Source organism: Microtus oregoni, unplaced genomic scaffold, assembly GCF_018167655.1.
Source record: "Microtus oregoni isolate MIOR12 unplaced genomic scaffold, Mior012 000018F_ref0000195, whole genome shotgun sequence".
Lineage (NCBI taxonomy): Eukaryota > Metazoa > Chordata > Mammalia > Rodentia > Cricetidae > Microtus > Microtus oregoni.
Window position 1 is genome coordinate 1901145 of NW_024543077.1, and position 23893 is coordinate 1925037.

Genomic DNA, 23893 nt, shown 5'->3' on the forward strand with positions numbered 1-23893 from the left:
CTCCAAGGGCCACGATGATGGCGGGTAGATGAGTTAGGACGATCAGAGATGGCTGAAACACCAGGGTGATATCTCCCTGGGGAGGTTAGAGGTCATCCTGGCTAGAAAGCCAGGGGAGGAGGCACTGGCATTGCTATTCCATATCTGTGACTGAGAAAGACCCCTGTCTGTGGCCCATGGCAAAGAAAACTACGGGCACACACTGTGCTAGCATGATGAAGGTGGGATTGCATCCTGCCTCAGAGGGCAGGGTCAGAAGGCCTGAACAGCTATGCCAACTCTCAGCCGTTGTTTGGGGTAGCTAACCTCCCCTGTTCCCTTGGCCTTTTTCTATGAGGGCTGGAAAGAGGTGTCACTTGTGGCCACAGCGACCTGGTATGAAGACCCAAAAGAGGCTTCTCTCCGCTTGGCAGTGGCAGTAGCTGTTTTTCTTTACAACAATGGGTTTAACCCTCTGCTGTCTGCATGGGCATTGGTGGATCGTGTGATCTGTGTTTCCATTTTGGTTTCGTTGCTAAGAAACTTGCTTCCAAACACTGATCAATTTCTACATAGAAACCCCACTCCTGAATTTAGTCTTTTTTCCCTTAATCTTTAGTTTCCTTTGGTTCTAATGCTCCTGGATACTTAGAGAGGGAGAAGAAAAACAGAATTTTATATTTTCTACTTATCCATTTTTCCATCCTTCTATCCGCCCATCCATCCATCCATCCGTTTGTCCATCTGTTTGTCCATCTGTCCCTCTGTCCATCCATTCATTTGCCCACAACTCATCCATTCATCCATCCCTTCATCAGGCCCTCATTCATGCTTTCACCCATCCATAACGACTCTGTCCATCCATCCATCTGCCTTGGAGAAGAACACAGATTATCCTGTCTACAATGTTACTGTGAGACCACATGTAATTGAGTTTTACAAATGTCGATGATGATGCTTGTCCGAACACAAATTCCTCTGCTAAACTCATCCAATCCAGATATTCCCCCACCTCCCTCTGAACTCCTGTGTCTTCCTGATCCACACATCTGCCTTCACTTCAACCCATCTCCCCAGCCGGGGGCTCCGTCTGGCTACTCCCAAGCTGTGGGCAGGAGGTGTTGATCCGTACGAGTGAAACTGAGATCTTGTTCTTTCTCCAGTTCAAAAGCATCAACCAAGGCAAGAAGATGAGTGTGGCTGACTCCATGCTGCGGATGCTGGAGAAGTATTCCCAAAGTCTGGAGGGCCTGGTCCAGGAGCGGACTGAGGAGCTGGAACTGGAGAGGCGGAAGACAGAAAGGCTGCTCTCACAGATGCTCCCTCCGTGAGTTTCCTGTGGGTACCATGGGACCAGCCATGGGGGGCAAGAGGGCAGCTTGGTGCAGCACCACTCAGTAGCCCGCGGCAGCTCATACTTCGGGAGTCTGACCCGAGTCGCTCACTTCAGGCTTTTTGAAACACAGAACGATCTGGCGAAAAACTGTTCTAGCAAAGAGGAACTCAGTCCTGCGTGCACAACAAAGCTTGCCTGAATCTCTTTGAGGATCAAAACCAGCTAAATACAGATCAGACCCGACCACGTTGAAACTCTTTGTAAAGAGCATGTGACATCTTTCATAAAGATGGGTTCTGTAGAGTGACAGAGAAAGACGTTAGGAAAAGGGTCTGAGGGGGTCAGGTGCCGGCTCTGGCCACACAGATTGCACAAAGCTCACCAGGCTAGGAAGAAAATTATGGCGGCTCCAGCCTTCTGGGTGGAAAGCGGGTTTTGTATTCTTTTCCTTGAAGGAACAACCCTGTGTGTTGATGTTCTAGGTTCCCCTTGTGCATGTCTGTGAGCACAGCCGCTCCGTGCCCCTGCACATGTTTCCATGCCTGAGCACACATGTGTGCGCCTGTGTGTGAGCACAGAGTTCGGCTCAAGTGTTATTTCTTAGAATACCTTCCACGTTGGTCTTTTGAGGGAGAGTCTCTCTTCAAGGTCTGTGGTTTGGCTGGGCTGACGGGCAACCCCAGAGCTCTTCCAGGCTCTGCCTCCTCAGACTGGGATTGCAAGCATGCATACAACCCTGGACTTTCACGTGTGTTCTAGAAATCAAATCAGGTCCTCACTGTTATACAGCACCCTTACCGACTGATCCTTCCCCCCCCTCTGCTGCCACTTCACTGCTTCTCATTTATCTGACTTAGCCTTCTAGCCTTTCCTCATGCATTGGGCACTGAGTTATTTATACCGGTGTTGGGTTCCTACTGCCCATGTCCTGGGAGCAAGGAGTGTCCACAGTGCTCCCCATCACTTCCTAGGAAGTCAGGACAGGTCTGCTCAGCATAACTGGTACACCGGCCAACCAGGGACTTCCTCCCTCTCATATCTCCAGCTTCCAAACGGGGTCCTCACCTGGCCCCTCCTGTCCCTTCAGGTCCGTCGCCAATGCTCTAAAGATGGGGAGGACCGTGGAGCCGGAGTACTTCGACCAGGTCACCATCTACTTCAGCGACATCGTGGGCTTCACCACCATCTCAGCCCTGAGTGAGCCCATTGAGGTGGTGGGTTTCCTCAATGACCTCTACACGCTGTTTGATGCTGTTCTGGATAGCCACGATGTGTATAAGGTGAGGACAGTAGGAGACTCTCCTCCTCTCCCTCCCTCTGAAGCCGTGAGCTGCAAATCTGTTTCCATGCACATATGTGTGCATCTGCATCAGTTAACTGCAACATTACACAACTGTTGCTGTATAAGGAATGATCTCAAAGTCCAGGAGCATACGGAGAAAGCGTGGGTTACAAGCCTCAGAATGGGCTCACACACACACCTCTGGCTAGCTAGCTGCGGGCAAGGTGGGAGCTTTGTGATCTTAGCTTGGTTCTCTGTCTCTGGAACCTTGACTTGAGGGATTCAGCTCTGACCTATCACTCTCTGAGATAGTTTACATGTGTGGTTGGGTTCTAAAAGAGGGCAGAGGCGTGCTGGCTTCTTGAGTTCTTACCTGAGCTTGGCACACTGCTTTCCTTGACAGACTCTGTTGGCCAAGGGAGAAGATATGGCCAGCTGGAAGATGGGGGAGGAGCAACACCAGATGTGGATGGAAGTCATTGTAGCCACACTACAGGGATGGGAGCCCTTGCAGCCACCTTGCAGGGATGGGAGCCCTTGCAGCCACCTTGCAGGGATGGGAGACTTTGTAGCCACATTGCAGGGATGGGAGCCCTTGCAGCCACACTGCAGGGATGGGAGACTTTGCAGCCACCTTGCAGGGATGGGAGCCCTTGCAGTCACCTTGCAGGGATGGGAGACTTTGCAGCCACCTTGCAGGGATGGGAGACTTTGTAGCCACCTTGCAGGGATGGGAGACTTTGTAGCCACATTGCAGGGATGGGAGCCCTTGCAGTCACCTTGCAGGGATGGGAGACTTTGTAGCCACATTGCAGGGATGGGAGCCCTTGCAGTCACCTTGCAGGGGTGTGGCTCCAAGGAGGGATGGAGAGTGTCATCGGGGTGTATTTGTTCACGATGCTCACACGTCCTTCGTCTGTCTGTTTATCCTTTATCGTCTTCATGGGCAGGCCCCTTTGTGTCTGGAGCATGGATGTAGAGACAAGCCAGTCCTAGTCCCACCCTGCAGGGACTCTCAGTCCTGTAGGTGTTAGATGGCAATAACCCTCGTGACCGTGACAATGGCCGAAAGCTGAGGGAGTGAAGAACAGGTGTGAGGATAGTAGGGAGGGTTCCAGAAGAGGAAACTTCTCCCCAGCACCGTCCAGCTTGGGTAACGCCACTTCAGCAGGCCATGGGACCCAGATGGGTCACTGTGGCGGGGCACAACATGGGCCAGCAGCCGCAGAGAGGGGACAGGCTTCAGGGTCTTGGCAGAGGCACCAAGACCTTCTGTGACCTGATTCTAGTGTCTCTCTAGATCCTGGGTTTCGTTCCAGAGTGGCCAAACGTGTTGCTTTGGCCAAATATCTTCCCCTCTCTGGGCCTGCTTCCTTGTCTGTGGATCAGACAACCTTTATCCTGGCAGTTTACATAGAAGCACGTGTCAGCTGCGATTGGGAGAGCAAGGGGCTCACTGATTCCTCTGCAGCTCCACTGTGCTGTAGAGACCCTCCTGCAGCCCTGCCTCTCACACCCCTGCCTCCTTCACCCTAGTCTCCCACCCCCTGCCTCCTGCAACCCTGCCTCCTGCAGCCCAGCCTCCCACACCCCTGCCTCCTTCACCCCAGCCTTTCACACCCTGCCTCCTGCAGCCCAGCCTCCCACCCCCTGCCTCCTGAAACCCAGTCTCTTACTATTGGTCTAGGAGCTGGTGCCCAGGGCAACTCCAAATGGGACAGAGAAAGTGGGGAAGGGGGTTCAGGTGTCATTCTACTCCAGCCCTGTTGGCTTTCATCCCCCTGTGTGGTCTTTGAGCCATAGCCCTGGGAGTGGCAGGGGGAGGTGGAGTAAGGCAGGGGCAGCTTCTGGAAGGAGTCAGGGGATGGGTCGGGCAAGCATACTGTTGACTGCATTACTTGTAGTGTCTGTCCCAGCATTTATGGAGCACCTACTGTATACAGGATGCTGTGTTAAGGGCTTTGATCTGTGAGGAAGGTGCTGGCCCCCTAACTTACAGATGAGATGGTGTAAGCCCGTGGTTTATGTGAACCCAAGGCTTGAATTTACAGTTGGGTCCTCAGCCCCTTGTAGGACGTTCACCCTCTTCATGACGAAGACTCTTTTAGGATAACGTGGCAGGTCACAGTGGTTCACAATGGAGTCGACCCACCTCTCCTGAGTCACTTGCCACTCCTCCTTCTCTGTGGACCTTCGTATTTCTCTGAGGGTTCGAGTCTCACCAGCTCCTTCCCCCTCCTGGTTCGTCCACCTCTTCCTCTTTGCCTGCTCCAGACTTAGCCAGACTTCCAGGCTCCCATTGGCTCCCTTACCTGCTAGACGCTGTGAGGTGTTCTGCTTGGTGCTCTCAAAATTCCCCCTGGCAGAACTTGGTGGCTCAATCCTGAGCCCCAGAGAGGACGGAGGCCTGCCTGCAGCCGCACAGACAGAAACAGAGCCAGGAGGAACCCGAGTGTCCTCAGGGTAGAAACCAGCCTCTGCAGACATATGGTGGGGACCCACAGAGGCCTCTGCTCCTGCCCCTGGAGTACTCGGAACCCCCCCTGCTGCCGGGGCGGGAGGGGGATTCCATGGCTCCAAGTGGTGTCTGGCAGCCCACACCTCAGCCTCCTGTGAGTCCCACAGGTGTCTCCCTGGAGCCCCCTTCCTTTGATCTGCCCTGAGTCACCTTGGCCTGTCTCTCCACGCCTCTGCTAACCTTTCCTCACACTTGTGCCCCTCCCTGCTCTGAATCATGCCTTGGCTTCTTCGCTCTGAACTCTGGCCAAGAGGCCTGCATCTTCCCGGCAGAGGGAAATGAAATCAAACAAGGCCTGCACACCCCTCCAGATGTGGGGAGCAGCAGGCCCAGTCCCTGTGATGTGTGACGCTCTCATCACTCATGACATCTGCCTTGGTTTCCCTCCCGTCCGCAGCAGGATCTAGTTACAGCTTTGGATCTTTTCTGGCCTGAAAAGCAGCCATTCAAACAAACACATGTGTGGGGATCGGGGTGGGGTGAAGGGGGGAGAGTGGTAGCGGTGGGGGTGGGGAGGAGGGGTGGGGCGGGGCTGAGAGGACCACCCCAGCATCAGCATGGCTGAGTAAGCTCTGCTCTGACTGTAGTGTGGAACTGAGTGTTGGGGCTCAGGGCCCAGGACAAGGCATGGGACAGAAGATAGGGGGATAGGGGACAAGGGTGTGACTACCCAGCTTGGCCTGGAGTGTGGAGGTGTGAGGCCCTGGCCACCTAAGCTGTTAAACAGCCCTGAAGCTTGCCTGCCCTCCCAGCCTGAAGCTCCTGTTCGAGAGGCAGGGTTGAAGAGCCTATGGCTCAGGACGCTCTGCTGATTAGCAGAGAAAGTGCCGTCTTTCACCAAGTCACAACATAATGTCAGCACCGGCTGCCTCAGCTCTTCCCCACTCCCAGCCTCCACTGAAAACCTGGACGGAAGAAGCATGCATGCTGAGCAAGGACCTTAGGAGGGAGAACTTGACTTGAAGGTCTTCACAGCATGCCTCTGATTTAGCCCTCGATACACACGAGGCTCAGAGAAGACAAGATCCCTTGTTGAGGTTACACAGCGAGTCAGTGGCCCAGTTAGACTCCACTAGAAGGCCTCCCTCGATCTCACTTCTCCTCTGCGGTGACCTTGCCCCTTCTGAAGGAAGCATATATATGACAAGCAGCCACAACCTCACTTACAGGTGGCTGTTCATCACCAGGCATCTCTGGGCACACCAGCTCTGAAGGAAGAACTGGGCTGTGGGAGGGACAGCCAGTAACAGCCAGCATATGTGGCTGTGTGATGTGTGGCGGGGGGGGGGGGTATCCTGAGAAACAAATAGCTCTGACAGTAGGGGGTGCAGTGGAGGGGGCATCACACTGACCTCAGGTCCTGAGGTTGGCAGGGGTTCTGTGGGGCAGTGTTAGAGCTGGCTCTGTGAACACATTCCACTCACCGAGAGAAAGCTGAGCTGCAAGGGAAGCTGTAGCTGCAAGGGAAGCTGTAGCTACAAGGGAAGCCCTCTGCCTGCACAAGCGGCAAAGCTGGGGTGGAACCAATGGTCTGTCTAGTTCCAGAACTTTCTTTCCTTTATCTCCTCCTCCTTTTTAGTTGTGTGTGTGTTTGTATGCATGTATGTGTGAGTGTATATGTGTGTGTAAGAGAGAAAGAGAGAGAATGTGCTTGTGTGTGTGTGTTTGTGTGTATGTATGTATGAGTGTGTGTGTGTGTGTGTGTGTGTAAGAGAAAGAGAAAGAGAGAATGTGATTGTGTGCCTGTATGTGGAGAATGAGGACAACTTGTGAGGATCAGTTCTCTCCTTCCACTTTGAGGATTCTGGGGATCAAATTCAGGTCATCAAGCTTAGCTACATGCACCCGTACCCACTGAGTCATTTCAAACCTCCCCAAGCCCTTCTCCTTTGGAGTCAAGGTCTTACTATACAGCCCAAGGATTGCTGGCCTCAAACTTGCAGCAATCCTCCTGCCTCAGTCTCACGATTTCGAAGAACACAGGCTGTTACAGGCTGCCCTAGAACCCACTTTCTTTCCAGTATCCATGGAAGCCACTAGAGTCAGGACATCAGATTGCCCCTGATAGGTGGCACCTTCAGATGAAGCCCTGGCTGGCTGTGACCTAATGCATATTGCTCCCTGGGTCTGCTATCAGAGACAGACAGTCACCTACCTTATAGACATCGGCTGCCTAAATGGCTCAGTGCTGAGTGCCTGGGCCCGAAGGCTGGAAAGGCTGCAGAGTATATGAGATCTAGAGGTGGGGGACGTGGGGGCCCCCTGATTGGTGGCACGTAGGTTTGGGTGCAGGAAAGGCTGTTCCAACACGAGATTGTCATCTGCAGGTAGAGACCATCGGGGATGCCTACATGGTGGCATCTGGGCTTCCTCGGCGCAACGGGAGTCGGCATGCGGCTGAGATCGCCAACATGGCCCTGGACATACTTAGCTATGCAGGAAACTTCCGGATGAGGCATGCACCCGATGTGCCCATCTGCGTCAGGGCCGGTCTGCACTCAGGTAGAGAGGGCTGGGGGCTACGGCCAGGGTGGTGGGTCAGCCCCAGGTGCTGCTCCTGAGCCTCTGGCATCCAGACTCTCTGCAAGAAAAGCTCTGTGACCCTTGACTGCCCTATCCCAAAGGCTCTGGGCACTCAGATTCACACCTTACTTGGTTTAAGACTTTCTGCCTATTTGGGTTTCAGGGCCCTGTGTGGCAGGTGTCGTGGGTCTCACCATGCCTCGGTACTGCCTCTTTGGGGACACTGTCAACACTGCCTCCAGGATGGAATCCACAGGGCTGCGTGAGTATCTTCAACTCCTATCCCGCCTGGGGGAGTCTTTCTCAGCAAACCCAGACTGGCTGTGTGGGAAACAGTACTTAGTCACCGTGTCCCCAACTGGTGACAGCACATGCTAGGTGACAGCAAAGGGAACAGAAGGGAGGGGGTGTGTATTCTTTAACTGTCCATGGCGTTTTTATGATGATCTCAGGGGAGAATTAGCAGAGAAGACAATGATTCAAAAGGGCAAGAAACCTAGGTCTTCCTCCTGGATCTGCAACTGACTTGCCCAGTGTCCTTAGCAAGCTCCGCCTGGAAGGCCTTGGTATTCTCCTGTTACAGTGAGGTGACCCCGCCCCTTCCAGTTTGGGATTTTATTTGGCTGCATGCTAACTCCTGTTATGCTAGGTCAGCTCCAGCACCGCCATGGAGACATCTCTAACATTTTAGGCCCTTACTTTTGAAGGACCTGGAAAAAGCCACCCCAAACTGCCAGGTCTTAGGGCCTCTGCCTTGGGTGCACAGAAGGCGCTGTACGGGGCACACACTGTGTAACTGGGTGTGGTAGCCCCACAGGTAAACATCGTGTTCCAGGGATCTCCCCTCCTAACACTTCATTTACGTGGCTTGTTTGTTCTTCTGGGCTCTTTCAGTGACCACCTGTCTCCAGAACGAGAGGTTTGGGCCTTGTGAGGATGACTAGGGCCAGAGTCACAGGCTCTTAGAGAAGTAGACGCTGCCAGGGAGCTGTGGCTTCATTTCTGCCTTTCTCCTCAGCGTACAGAATCCATGTGAGCAGAAGCACCGTCCAGACCCTGCTCAGCCTTGACGAAGGCTACACAATTGATGTCAGAGGCCAGACTGAGCTGAAGGTGAGGGACTGACTGCCCTAGGGAACACAATCAATGTCAGAGGCCAGACATTGATTGCCCTGGGGACCAGTTTCAGCAGGCCAGTTTGTGTGAGCTGGGCATAGGAGGTGATTCTCTCTGCTCCCCAAATTGTGAATCAAGAAAAACTTCTTCCTGGGAGCCATTTGTTTCTTTGCAAGAGTCAGGGGCAGGGCAGAGAAGTTGGGGCTCTAGTGAACCACCTGTGCAGCGCCCTGGTGCCCAACACACGCAGCACACGAGGCCCTCGGAGCAATTGTGCAAAGAACAAATCAGCCTCATGTTACACAGTTGAGGAAATGCAATTAGCAAAGCAAAGGCCCATCCGGCGAAGGCCCCCAGCCTGTGCTGTCTCTATAACACTCTTGGGCTTCTGTGCACCCTCAGAACCCAGTTCAGACTGCACTTTTCACTAAAACCTACCCCGGCCCAAGAATATCCCCACTTTCTCCCATGGCTGTCATAACTTCCCTGTGCACCCATAAACGGCTTTCCACAGTGTGACCCTGGCTGAGCTTGCCAGCGAGTGCCCTCCTTCAAGGCAGAGAAAAGCTGTGAACCCTGGATTTCCCTCCTTCCCTCATTTCTTCCTTCTTCCTTCCTCCCTCCGTCCCTCCATCCCTCCCTTCCTCCCTCCCTTCCTTCCTTCCTTCCTTCCTTCCTTCCTTCCTTCTTTCCTCCTCCCTTCCTCTGATGTGGTAGGTGAGCTTTGTTGTGAATATGTTTTATTGACATTGGTTAATAAAGAAGGCTGTTTTCAGCCAGTGGTTTAACAGAGTAAAGCCAGGCTGAAAGAGAGAGAGTAGGTGGAGTCAGGGAGAAGCTATGGAGTGCCAGAAGAGTTAGCTAAAGATACGCTTAAGCTATTGGCCAAACAGTGATTTAAATAATATAGTTTCTGTGTGATTATTTCAGGAGTCTGGCCGCTGGGAACAAAGAGCCTCTGACAACATCCCTCCTTCCCTGCCTCCCTCCCTTTCTCCCTCAGTTTCTTCTTCTCAATCTCCCCATCCTGTCCCCTCCCCCAGTTCCTCTGCTAGGGGTATGGCTGACTAGGAGACAGGGACCACCTAGTTTAAAGGTCCCTGGGCTATGACTGGACCTCAGAATCAGGCGGGCTCTGTGACTCACCTCCTGACACTGTGGATGATGTCTCAGCAGGAGGAGCAGTGGTGGGAGGCCTTCCCCAGCTCCTGAGGGCCAGTGTCTGCCTGTGTCATCCTGGCCTTGACAGGGCTGGAGCAGGCTGTGGGGGAGGGTGTGGACTGTTTGACTCGGGGACATGGTGTACCCTGAGAAACTCAGAGGGGTGGGATAGCACACCCCAGAGTCCTATAGCTCCTTCCCACATAGTCCCAGGGGAGGCTGCAGGGTCTTCCAACTGGAAGGAAGTCTACACGATGCCTGCCTCAGGTTTTAGCATTCCAGGTCTGCCTCCATCTCTCTGACTGGTAAGTATATCATTAAATCCTCACAGTGGCTTTAGGGAAGAGCAGAGGAAGCACAGAGAGGTGAAGTAAGTTAACCAAAGTCACACAGCTGTCAAGAGGCAGAGGCAGGCTTAGCCTCACCTGGAGAGTTTCCTCTGGGCCTTGATCTCTCACCTCTTCTCTGTTCTAGGGTAAGGGCTCAGAGGAGACCTATTGGCTGACAGGGAAGGTAGGATTCTGCAGGCCCCTCCCTACACCTCTGCCTATCAGACCTGGGTGAGTCCCCAAAGCCAGAACATGTCCCCATTAGGGATGACCCATTATTTTAGATTTTCAAAGACCTAATGAGACCGGAAAAATACATAATTTGCCCGGTGCTAAGAGCTGTCTGCATTGCTGGGTGGTAGCTATCTCTGCTCTACAGCCTGGCTCAGCCAGTCCATTTGGGGAGCACTTGGGGGGTCCCAAGACGCCCAGTTGGCCCGCATGAGAGAGCATCCTGAATCCCCACAAAATCTGCATAAACAGGCCATCTGTGGGGACAGCACACAGGGGCTTGCCGTGCACTGCCAGCCCGAAGGGTCTTTCTATTCTGAGCTGACCAGCTGTGTCCTGGGTGCCCTCTTCCACAGTCATGAGACTCATATTAAAAGGACACCAAAAGGCTGCATAGGGAGAGACCTCAGAGCTCGGGCCTCTGAGAGCATGCTCTCTGCCCTGCATCTTTGGGGGTATCATGTCCCTCACCAAGGGCCGTGTGGAACAGTACTAGGTTCCTCCAACAGGCTGTCCCTCGTTCCCCTGCCCACATAAGAACCTCCACAGGCAAAGGGAGCAGGCACAGGTATCCTGGAACCAGGATGGCCAAGGGGCTCAATCCACCAGGGGAGGTTGGGCTGGGAATGTACCCCCCTCCCAGGTGACCCAGCATTGGGTTAAAATTCTCCCTCCACCAGTGCCTCTAACCCAGTGGTTCTCAACCTGTGGGTTGCAACCTGTTTGGGGCTTGCGTGTCAGATGTTTGTGTTAAGATTCATGGCAATAGCAAAATTACACCTATGAAGTAGCCATGGAATAATTTTATGGTTGGAGGAGGGTCACCACGGCATGATGAACTGTGTTAAAGGTCTGGGCATTAGGAAGATTGGGAAGCACCGCTCTGGTTGGCTTAGCCACTTCCAGGTCTGCCCTACCCAGCACTTGCTCTGCTCACGGGCTCCTGGGCTGCCTCCCAAGGCACACCTCAAGTCTCCCTGCCCCAGGGCCTTTGCTCTTGCCCTTGCTATGGCTTAAGAAGCCCTTTGTTTGTTCGTTTGTTTCGGTCATCAAGTGTTTCATCTCTTTTTAGCACTGACTGGGACTCCACTGAGCCACACCAAAAGCCCCTTTCTGCACCCAGGGCTCCACTCACAAGCCCCTCTGTGCACCCGACCTGGTCATACCCTGATGATACCCCAGTCCCCTCCCCCAGCCAGGCTCTGTCCATGTCCACACTTCAGGGAAGCTCTCTCTCTGCCCCCGGCTACCCTGTCCCAGGACTGGGGACCCTGTAGGCCTGGCTCCCATTTATCAGCCAGAGCTCCGGTGGCTGATGGCTTTTCCATTCCTAGACAGAAACTTTAGAAAGTGCCAGAAATGTTTTCATCTCCTGGCTCGGGGGGGGGGGGGGGGGGGGACCGGAGATTAACTGCAAGGAGCATCGCCTGGCCCAGAGCCTCAGGCAGGCAGTCAGGGGGGCTTGGGGGGTCTGTGCTCAGAGCCTGCCCATGAGCTGGCAAGGCTCTGCACTTGTGTGTGCGCGCACACACACAATAACACACACACGTACTCATGCATGCACACACGCATGCACACACACACTCACGCATGCATACACACGCATGCACGCAAATGCACTCAAGCATGTATATACTCACACAGGCACTCACGCACTCACAAAGCATCTGTTTGCACACACTATTTCCATCAAAAGTCAGGCAGAAGTCAGGGACAGAAACCCTGCCCTAACCATGTGATGGCATAGCCACCGACCCAAGGTGGCCGGATTTAGGGAGTCCCCTCCCATCACACTTCAGGGAGACACCCCACAAAGTTCCCTTTCTCTCCCTTCTGCCCTTGCTAACTACCATCAAAAGTGTCCCTAACAGCTGGGAGTATGGTTCAGGGGCAGATTGCTTACCTAACATGTCTAAAGCCTTGGGTTTTACCCCGAGGGTTAACAGATGTCCCCTATGGATTGCTGTGAAGTCTGGGCTGTCCCTCAGATGTCTGCTTCATTCTCTTGACCAAAGCAATGCCTGGGCTGGCCAGTTCCAGGCACTATGGGCAGAGCATGAGAAAGTGAGCTGGATGTGTCCAGGGAACCCCGCAGCCCCAGGGTCTCCCAGAGCCATATCCCAAGTAGGACACAGAGAGGCGGCCACACGGGCAGCTGAGGAGCCACTGGTGGCCGTGGAGAAAACATGACATGTTTGAGCATTTCTCCCACATCGCAAAGGTGGGGATGATCAAGCCCGAGTGCCCAGTGTGCCCAGTGTGCCCAGGACAGGCTGCTGGGTGTCAGTAGACATAGAGTGAAAGGCGTGCCTGCCACCTTTAAAGGCCTCAGCCACCTCTCATCATTGTCCCCAGTTGTTTATGAGCCTCCTCTTTCCATCCTCCTCAGAGACCCATGGCATGACCGCATAAACCAAGAAATCCGGACCGGCTTTGCCAAAGTGCGCCAGAGTATGGCTGAGCCCGGGAGGCCAGGGGAGGCTGGGCCAGGTCCCTGATAGAAAGTCAGTGAGCAGACCTGGCAGCCAAGATGCCCGCCACTACCCCCTGCAAGGAATGCCTAATCAGCTCCCTGGAGATCTTCCACCCACGAGTGACAGGAGCTGGTGTCTTCCCTAGTGGCTCCCGGGGTGGCCTTACTCCTGCCAGGGAAACAATAAAACAGAAATACTCCCTTTGGCCCTGCAGTTATTCACTCTGTTGGACAAGCCATTCTGATATAGAGAAGTCATTGTTTCCAAGTCCCTGGTTCCTACGGCGGTCCCCACCTCATGGCTAAGCAGCCAAGGCCAGAGAAAGGCACAGTTCTTCTGAGAAAGTAAGATGGGGAGAGGGCTCCCCAGGCTGGAACAGCGCCCCCACCCCCGTCACAGCTTGCAGAACCCCAACACACAGAACCTGGGTCTCATCCTCTCTAAGAGCACTCAGACTGCTTAGATTATTTCCGTGGTGCCACGGGAAGGGCCCAGCCCCGCCTACTCCCCTCCGCTGCCTCATCAGAACCAGCCCACAATGTCAGCAGCTGGGAGCACTATGCCGAGACCCAGTGGGTGCTCCCAGAACCTCAGGGTGTAGAACTGCAAATTCCTCGGCCATTAGGAAAATGAGAGCTCTCTCTTTCAGAAGAAAGCCTGACTCATCAAACTGCGACCCATCAAAGAACGCTCCCCGAATCCCTGTGGGTGATTTCAGAGCCAGAGAAATCAGGCATACACATGTAACTCATTTCCCCACCGAGGGGAGAGCCCTGGGATGGGGGTCAGGTTAAACCACTAAACAAACTTTCCTTCCAAAGATCCCTCGGGAGGGGGACTGTAGGACTGTGAGGGTTCTGGGAAAACCTGTATAGGGTCACTGTGTCCAGATTCTCTCCACCAGACCGCCCTACCTGCACAGCTTTGGGTCTTAATCTTGTTAAGCAAGGATCACGAAGACATCCTGTACCACCCGGCCATCCTGGACTTTGGCACTTGAGTAGTATGCAAAAGCAGTCAGCCAACTGGTCACCCAGGAGATGTCCCCATGCTGGCTCAGGCAGCCGCTCTCAAGTTCCTGCACAGACCCCTCTGGGAGAACCTGGGAGCTTGGGGAGGGGGGTGAGGTAGCTCTGGCTCCAAACTGGCCCACTAAACACAAGTGGGCATGTAAGTTGCCCCTCTGAGGTCCTTTGCCCTACCCTTCCCTGTCATTCAGAATTGGGCAGGGGTCTGTACTCCTCCCCATGCCCTGCAAACTGCCTGCCCCCAGAAGACAGAAAAAGTTTGGGTGTGGGTAGCATGCCCTCTCCCTTCCCCAACCTTTGCCTCCTGAGGTGTTAACACTGCTAGAGGAGCCCATAAAAAACAGCCATGGTCCCCAATATTCTCCCAAGGAGCTGCCTCAAGGACCATGGCTCTGCTCTACAGAGCTGGGAGGCCTTCAGAGCTGGGCACTGAGGTTCTGGAGAGGAGCCAGCCCAGTGTCTGCGTGAGCTCACACACATCCTCAGGTGGAGCCTGAGCCTAGCCCTATGTGGGCATTCAGATGGTGACGGAGAGGCCTTCTGTCCCACCAGCCTATCCTTTGAAGTGGGTTCCCAATGAAGGGCCATCCTGGCCCTCACTAGGAGATGGGGCCACACTTTGGCAGAGGGGGGCCTGGTAGTGCCAGGTGATTGGAATCACTGAGTCCTACAATCTGCAGCTGAGCACAGTTTTGGGCGGAGGACTTGGAAAACTGCAAAGGCTTTAGCTTGGCAAACTCTGTACCTGCCCCCACCACAGGCTCCCGGAACCCCCAGACTCTGTACCCACCTGTTCCACCACAGGCTCCCAGAACCCCCAGACTCTGCACCCGCCTGCCCCACCACAGGCTCCCAGAACCCCCAGACGCTGTACCCGCCTGCCCCACCACAGGCTCCCCGAACTCCCTGTTCGTTTGCTTGGCACACTCTCCACTCTTCCCCTGACCCCTCAAAGATACCACATCTTTACTCCTGCTGCTGCCTACCAAAATGACCTTGGCCCTTTCCAAGGCCCAGTAAACCCCTACACACCCGTCAAAACTTACCTGAAAAGCCCCTTTCTCCTCCTCTTGCTACAGACCCCTCTCACCCGTCCTGTGAAGGAATTAGCAGATGCTATGACCGCCATCACTGGGGCAGCAGCCATATTCAGCTCATCCTTTAGCTCAATGCCTATGTAGAAGCAGTTAGAAGGGACAGAGCTACTGAGTGGACAAGGGGCAAAGCTAAGAGGTTCGTAGGCTTCTTACGACAACCCTTCCCCGGGATGCTTGGACTAACGCTCACTCGGGATCCAGTGGTTTTGGCTCTGCCGTGGGTCCGCAGGTCTCAGCCCAGCCTCTGCTCAGTCCCTCTGAGCCTCCAGCTCTGCGCCAGCCTGGGTGTTTCTTCCCAGATCCTGGCTTCCACCCCTCCTGACAGATCCCTCCTCTTCTTCCAGTCTTTGCTCGCTGATACTTCCGACAGGAAGCCTTCCCTGAAGACTTTCCTCCCTGCCTCTCCTGGCTCCTCATTCCCAGCCATTCTGGCTGTACGGTTCTCACTGTGAACGCTTCTACTGTGGAGTCCAGGCTTCCTGAGCATGGCGGGGTCTACATTTTGCTTTTGTGTCTCTGGTGTCTGGAGCTTAGGGAGGCAGCAGAGGTAGAGGCGGCTACAGTGGTCAGGTGAGCATCAGTGCCGGGATACTCATGTGTGGAGCATTGCTCCAAAGGGAGAGGCTACATTCCGGGGGAGACTGTTAAATGTGGCAGCGGAGGACACAGGTTTGGGGCACACATAGTCTCTGGGAAGGCTTGAGGTCCTGGGGAGAAGAAGTCAAGGTCCCCAAGCCAATCCTGGCTTCCTACTGAAGGGTCTGCCAGAAGTCCCTGCTCCCGGATCCTCACACACGTCTGCTTCAAGGTTCCAGTCTCAGCAGGATGGGTCTTAAGACATCCACTAGGGGGCAGGCAAGGCATTCCAGGAACAGACGGACTTTTTCGGCTACAGGCTCCCGGCTTGACTGTCCGACCTGAAGAGGGGGGGTTCACTCAGCTGGAACAACCTGCCTGGGGATTCTCCTGACCACTGAAGGGCAGTGAGCGGTTGCAATGTCCTGTCACCGCACAGACGGCCTGGAGGCACTGGGAGGCGCGTGTTAACGGGTTTATAGGCTGCCATTCCTTACACTTGCGGGACTGCTCAGTTTGAGCACTCTCCCTGGCTCACGTGGCTTATTGTATCCTCTCTCCGGGGGCGGTCCCAATTGTCCCATTCATGGTCAGTGACTAGGTACTCTACCACCGAGGGCTCTGACCTTCCTTCGGGGCCCCAGACTACAGACATCTCCTCGGGGAGTCCCAGATCTCCCGACTGTGCACGGTCGAGCCAGACCTGTGGTGTCCCTGTCCTCACCCTGTGACCCCCTTCTCTCTGCCACATACCAGCCACCAACCCAGCCAATCCACCAGAGTGCACTCCACCCTTTTGTTTTTTGGCAGTGCTGGGGAACGGAACCCCGCCTGAGCACATGATACCCAGCAATCCTCCCATCTACATTTTGCCATTGCCTCAATCTCAAAAGTCCAGCTGTTGTAAGGGCAGAGCCTCTCTTGGTCCTCTTACCATTACTGCAACCCTCAGACCTGGACCCCTTAAGGCATTCTCCTGGACTGGGCACACTGCGAGGCTCTCATGGATCGTCGGTAGAACATCTTTTATGTCACCAAAAAAGGGAACTAACAGGGATGGGGTGTGTGGAGCTCCATCTTCTCCACAGTCCCACAGGGTAAGCAGGGGCCACCTTTTTAGATGAATGGCTAAGTCAGTAACATGCTTCCCATGCAAGCACAAAGACCTGAGTTCTGATCCCCAGACCCCCTATACAAAGATGGATGTGGTAGTGTGAACCTCTCATCCTAGCAATCAGGCTGGGTTCAAGGTCACCCAGGAACCCCATGAAAGAACTGAACCTCAGCTCCAGAGCCACCTGGCAACCTCACAGGCTGCAGAGTTGTAAAGTGACGTCAACAGCTCTCCCTCCACACACAGAGAGAATGGGATCCCAGCAGTGAGAATAGCACTCTGGGATAAAGATAAAGGGGGAACTAGTTAGTCCTACCCCATGCCCAGATGTCTGCATGGTGGAGAGAGGAACTAGGAAGGGCACTGAGGACAGGGACAAGCCAATGGTGTGTGAGTGTAGGGCTGGGGGAGAGTAAAGGGAAAGGCCAGAGACCCAGGCCGCTTCAGGCTTCTGTTCATGTGCAGTAGCAGCTTCCATGGTGTGGCCCTCTCGTCCTCTCACGGTGCCCTTTCCTGACTCTTGAGATCAGAGTCAGGATACAAGGCACCCCTTTGGGCCACTTTTGCTCGGTCAGCATGGAGCCCACAGGGACGTTTCTCCAGCCCTTGCCTCTGGAATTTTCCATGAGGCGGTGGGGAGGGAAGCTGGAGAGGAAAGAAGGGTGACTGGGGAGGGCTTTTGGTGGAGATAACCAGGCGGGTTAGAGAGAGCAGGAAGGAGAGAGGGACAGAGGGCATGTGTGGGTGTGTGATTTGGAGGGTGGTGTGAGCAGAGACAGGAAAATGGAAAGGGTGGTGTGAGCCCCACCCCCAGCGCCATCATGAATCTTCACGCAGCGGGTGGTCTCGTCCGTGACTGCCACAGGGACCCTGGACTAGAAAGCCATTCTGGGGAAAGGTTCCAGGTTCAGAGAGGAGGTGGGAAGTAAGAGAAGACAGAGGCAAGGGTGCAGACCCGTGGGTGAGGAGCTGTTGGACAGAGTCCATCCAGGGTGGCACTGGCCTGAAGGCTCTGAGGAGCTAGAGGCAGCAGTGGGAGACAGGGGAGCAGTGGACTCTCTTCTAGGTCTGGCTAGGAAGGGGCTGGGAATGAGGGCTCTGTCCTTACTGGTGGAAAAATACACTAGGAGGAGAATTGTCTAGAAAGTTCCTCCTGCAGGATCTGTGTCTGGCAGCAGGCAGCACAGACAGACTGCCAGGAGGCTGGGCAGACCTGAGAACCACTTGGACAAGGTCAAGTTTGTTCTGGAAAATGGAGTTGAAACATCAAGCCCCGGTGTCCTGCCTGCCTGCCACACAGAGGAGTGGCATAGCAGGAAGACAGGAGTCACTTAGCCTGAAAGAGGCAGAGAGCAGAAGTCCTTCAGGCCCAATAACCACATCCAGACTTTCAGGATAGTCAAGTGTCCACGGACACAGTCCAGCCTCCTTGTATCTGCCTGGATTAGTCACGGGATCCCCAAGACTGCGGCAGTTTGATGTCAAAACTCGTCTGTCTACCCCGTTCCTTCTTGTACCCCAGGAATCAGCCCCAGTAAAAGGTACCTGGTTCATGTATGGTCTAACACTGAGAAAATCTTGTGGGCCTGAAAATGCAGCCCAGTTTCTATGAACTGTGCACTGTATTACAAGTGTGCCTGTGTGACTGCGTATGTGTGGGTCTGTGCACACAGACGAGAGGCTTTTCTCCATGTCCCTGGTGTACAGTCCAGCAGTTGGGGGAGTTGGAGCATTTTATCCCTCTGTACACATATGATGTGAGCCACATTTTGCATTCTGTATCTCCTGTATGAGCATGCATTATGTGTGTTCCTTGTATGTTTGTGGTGTGTCCTGCCCAAGTCATGTGCATTTGTGTTGGATTTGTGTAGGGTGTGTATCCATGTGTGGTGATTATGTGACTTATCTCTCTTCTGTGTGATGTAGATGTGTGTACATGTTTGTCCGGGTGCACACACATGCTTGCATGTGTGTGTGAAGGCCAAAGGTCAAGGTTGGGTTGGTTCCTCAGTCACTCTCTACCTTCTTTATTTATTCATTTTAGAGACAAAGTCTCTTGCTAAGTATGGAGCTCACTGATTCAGCTAGACTAGCTAGCCAGTGAGCTCCAGGGATTAACCTGTCTCTTAGCTTCCTCCATCCCCCAACTCCCACAGCCAGCCCAGCCCAGCCCTAAAATTAGAAGTGTTGCCACCACACCCAACTTCAGTTCTGGGGATCCAAACTCATTCTTCACACTCGATCAGAAAGCACTTTTTCCACTGAGCCCCGAGAAGGCTTTTCAGGGCATTCCTATGAGCTTGAGGGGTTGGTGATGCTGTGTGCCTATGTGACATTTTAAGGACTGTCGTGGGGTTGGGCGGATTCGTGGCACAGCACAGGAGGCTGGATTTGCTTGTTAACTCCTGATTCTGTGATCTTGAGCTGGTCACTTACCAACAGCACCTGTCACCTTCAAAATGGAGATGATGGTGATGAAGATGGTGATGATGGTGATGATGATGATGGTGATGGTGGTGATGATAATGGTGATGGTGGTGGTGATGATGGTGATGATGATTTATAAACCTGTCTCATTAGGTTACTGATGCTTGACTGGGCTATAATCAAAAACTACCTAGCTCAACCTTCCCTTCCCAGCTTGGAATCACCCCTAGCAAGGAAGACCGGTGATCTTGTAGCAGGCTGTATGCTCCGTCCCCTTCCTTGTTTCACCTCTGCCTCACAGGTGAAGGCTGCCTGGCTGTAAGGATAAGGGATGGGGCACTTGCAGTGTCTCCCCATTGTCCCTTTGCCCCATCGCCCACTATCCCCCATCACACACTAAAGCCATCTTAGTCTAGGTGCCTCTCAGAGGGCAGTCCATAGACCAGCAACCTCAACACCACCAGGCTTAAATGGAGGTGCAGATTCTAGGGCTCACTCCAGCCTATGGAACCAGACTCCCGGTGGGGGCGGGGGGGGAGCAGCACTCTACTTTAACAAGTTTCAAGAACTCTTATGAAGTGGGGAGCAGGAATCTACCTTCTCTGAAGAGGCTGCAGTGTGAGTCTGGAGGCCCCATGTCTAGTGTGAACTAGATCAAAGAGAGCAGGCTGGGTTGAGACAATTGGACTCTTCCCCGTGTGACCACGGGCTGTGTTCCCACTTACTGACCTGGGAGAGGAGGCAGGTGGCATTCTCTGAAGTGTGGGAAGACGAACCTATCTGTGGTGACCAGCCTGGCTCGTGGGAGCCAGTTCCCAAGAGGCTCTGCCGAGTGTGAGACTTCTAGGCTCTGAGGAAGATGGAGCCTGAAGACTACAGCAAACAGGAGCCTGGCATCCAGTCTCCATCTTGGGAAAGAGCCTCAGGAAGCTGCCAGGACAAGGTGCCCACTGTGAGAACTTTGCCACAGCCGCTCTCCCAGTTGCTGGGTACATGGAGCCTGAAGGGCAATGTCTCCCTGTTATAGCTTCCCCCATATCAGGCCTCCCAGGTCCTTTCTCCCTGCTGGGACTCCCTTCCTCCCATCACCCGCAGAACTCAGGCTGTCCCATGAAGAAGATGACACTACCAGCCAGAATGACCCAATCCTATGTCATTCTCTTTCCCTAGTGCCATCAGGCCCCCACCACCCCTGAAACTGGGCTCCATTCTACAGAAGCTGATCTTGAGTCTACAATAAGGATGCTGAGCTGGGTATGTCCCATTCCCCTCTCCTCCGTGTGGAGCCCAGTTCCCATGCTATACCACCCTCATGATCCAGAAACACCCAGGGACCTGACCTTCAAACGGTTAACCGGGAAGCCTGTGAGCTGGGTCCCCCCCAGTTCCCAGCAGTCCCCAGCCGCAGTATTGTGGTTTCACGGTCCTTGGCTCAGCACAGATGCGCTTGGAGTTTCATGTTTGTCTTAAAAGTTTTCGCTTGGCACCTCGCCACTCCCTGGGGGCCTGGGGAGCCTGCAGGGGGCTTAGTCAAGGTGCTCACTGCAGGGACTCAGAGCCTGGAGCCCCTGTGGAAAAGTGGAGGGAAACCACGCCTCAACACCTCCTCCTACCCCTGCCTGGATGTCTGACTACCACATATTCCACTAAGCACAGAAATCCAGCCCTCTGGGGTCATCCAGGCTCAATGGCCTGCAGGCTTCAAGATGCCCTGCCCTGCCCATTGCACGGTTATGGCCAGAACCCCTAAGACAGTCCTGAAAAGAAGCGTGATGACCACTAAAGAGGAGAACTCCAGAAAGGCACCTACCCTGACCTCATCCCAACTCCCCAGTGCCCACGACACACCTGGTCCCTGTGCGGGCTTGCTTCCCTGGCTCCTCAGCATTGGCTTTCGGCTTCAAACTCCCTTCTCTGAGACATCTGACATCTAGCTGCAATGACTGGACTTTCTTATTGTCCCTCCAAGAGCCATGCTCAGAGCCACGTTCCTCAGCAGGTGTGGTCAGTGCCCTCTGTGTTTAAGGGAAGATAAATAGGGGAAGAACTGGGGAAGCCAGGGTTCTGCTCCAGCAGTCAAGACCCTGATATCAGCTGATGGGGAACTCCCTGACTCCCAGGAGCCCATACGGGTGCTGGGCAGGGGCACAGAATGAAGACAGCCAACGCTGAGCACGAGATTCTTGTGTAGAAAGGAAGCCTGGGATTAGTTGCTGACCCCGAAGTTGTATGGCTTGAGACAGTTACTAGGTCTCTCCGAGCCTCACTTACCAGTGAATGAGAATAAAGACACTGTAGCCATTTGTAGCCATCGTTACTCTGGGACACCAAATAAGGATGACTGGCCCAGAGCGGGTGCTCAGCCTAGAGCGATGGAAGCTAAATTAGGGAACCGTGTTCTCATGCTCCTTCTCACTCTAATCAGTTGTCAAACAGGAAGTCAGAGAGGTCTAGCCCTCTGCTCCAAGTCCCACACGCTATAGACACCATTCATTGGCTTTCTGGATCACTAGCTCCAGCCTGTGTCCTCAAGTGTCAGCCTGCCTGAGCAAAACCCTCCCAAGGAGCCTTGAGCAAGACTCTGCCTGAGAGACACGCTCTCAGAGTGTGAGCAATAAGGGCCCAGGATAAGAAGTGTCAAGATGGAAGCATTTCCACTAAAACAGCTAAGTTGGTGTCTGACCTGCCACCTGATGACCATACTGAGAACACCCGGCTTCTGGTTTTTTTTTTTTTTTTTTCTGGAAGGAAACTGTTCTCCGTGGGCCTTAGAATAAAGCACCCCACAGTGACCTTGTAAATCAGACCCTGCTTAGATTCTGGCCTCTGTCCCCTGCAGACTCCAGCTCTGCCTCCTGGATGAGACCCTTTACACCTCAGGATCAATCCACCTCCTTGTTCTCCCTCAGCCTCACATCTGCCCACAAGAGAGGCAGCTGAGAAATTTTATTTCCCAACAGGGAAGGGGGTCAGGCTCCTCACTGGGTTTCTAACCAAGGCCATCTTATGTTTTATGTTTTATAACGTCTCCCAGGCAGCACAACCATTGTCTCCCTCCACAGCAAGTCACCTTCCCTGCCTTCACACAGCATGACAGCTCAAGATGGGGCTGAAGAGTTCCGGTTTGGTCCTCAAGCCCAAGAGACCTCTGTAGCGGTGGCCATGCTTGGCTGCCCCTATATCTCTTACCTCTTGGGGAGCCCCATCCGGGCACTGAATACGATAAGGCAGAACTTCATGTGCTTCCTAACCACAACCGCAGACTCTGGGGGCACAAGGGAAGCAGCCACTCATCCTGTAGCCCTGATGCCAGTCCCGCCCTGCCCCCACCTTAAGCCAAGCTCTAGGGCAAGCAAGACAGCCTCAGGCCCTAAGAGGTGAGCAGGCAGGGAGAGCCCCAGCCTGCCTGAATCTCTTTGTCCATCCCTGTTCTGATCACTCTGCAGAGTAGCCACGAAGTCCCTTCCTCTAACCGAGACCCCAGGGAAACGAACCTGGTGTCCGCCTGATTGACGCTGCACAGGAGGGGCATTCTCTAAAGCCCCCTGGGTGCTGGCCCCAGCCTACATTCCTTTCTTCCCATCCCGGCACCACAGCACCACAACCAAAATGCAGCTCTTGACATCCCCGCGTTACAGAGAGAGACTGAGTTCAGTCTGACTAGATAGTACAGAGAAGTGCGGAGGGATGAACCAGGACTCTGGGAGCCCCAAGGTGGCTGGGCGGTGGGTGGGGGAGCCGGAAGCTTGCCTACTCTGCCTGACCTTACTGCATCCTTCACCTGCAGCCCCAGCCGACTCCACTCCTCATAGCGACAGGCGCTGCCTCCTTCTCGAAGCTTTGCTTGACCTCAGGCTGAGTCAGGACTCTGGGCACCATGAGACTTGCCGCTACTCCTTTTCACGCTGTTAGGATGGGGTGGACGTTCTCCCAGCGCTGTGACCATCAGGGAGAACATTGTGACTGAGGAGCCAGGCCTGGAGGACAGTGGCAACATTCTCCTCTCAAGAACACCTGTCTTTCCAGTCGGTGCTCCAGGCAGGGTGTGGCGCCAGTGACTGAGAAGGGCCAAGTATCTCTTTGAGGAAGTCCTAAGACTCGATATGCAATTTAACCTTCCCGAGCCTCGGGTCCCCCAACTATACATGGGGGCCTGGCTAGCCTTAGCTAATTGGGTTTTTTTCACATGTATTTACGGTCATATCACACCTGCCCCCCACCCCGCAACTCCCAGCCTCAGTTTCTCCATCAGTTATCTGGGAACTTTGACAGGCTCGGAGATGACTTAAAGACAGGAGAGCTGAGGTACGGGGAACCCCCCTCAGGGCCGTCCCAGGGCCAAAGAAGGGTCACTTCCTTCCGTGCCGGCGGTTGTCAGTCACCTCTGGGTGGCCGCCGCCCGGGTGTAGCGGCGCCAGGATTTCCTCCGCGGACCTCGGACTCCCTGACCCCGGGCCTCGCGGGCCCACGGCTGCACGTGCGGCTGCCCGAGCAGCCTAGGTTCCTTCGATTTCCTCCTCCCTCCCGGGGTTCTTCCAACCCTAGCGTGGGCCGGGCAGTTCCAGGTCAGAGGGGATGGATGCAGACTCCGTTCCCAGATGTCGCACAGCTGGAGAGGCGGCGTTAGGACCCCGAGGCTCGGAGTCCCCCCCAGGGGGCGTGGCAGGGCGGGGAGGGCGATTTAAAGGGCGGGCGCCGCCCC

General features: G+C 54.4%; 1 protein-coding gene across 1 annotated transcript in view; it reads left to right on the top strand.

The window, feature by feature from the left end:
* LOC121458641 (guanylate cyclase D-like) overlaps nucleotides 1-12973 on the top strand; it is an 87767-nt gene extending 74794 nt beyond the window's left edge. The window contains exons 18-24 of the mRNA XM_041667947.1: nucleotides 1143-1306; nucleotides 2403-2595; nucleotides 7443-7617; nucleotides 7802-7900; nucleotides 8657-8751; nucleotides 10390-10475; nucleotides 12865-12973. Coding sequence (XP_041523881.1) covers nucleotides 1143-1306; nucleotides 2403-2595; nucleotides 7443-7617; nucleotides 7802-7900; nucleotides 8657-8751; nucleotides 10390-10475; nucleotides 12865-12973 — 921 coding nt within the window. The remainder of the gene's footprint in view (nucleotides 1-1142; nucleotides 1307-2402; nucleotides 2596-7442; nucleotides 7618-7801; nucleotides 7901-8656; nucleotides 8752-10389; nucleotides 10476-12864) is intronic.
* The last annotated feature ends 10920 nt before the right edge of the window (nucleotides 12974-23893 follow it).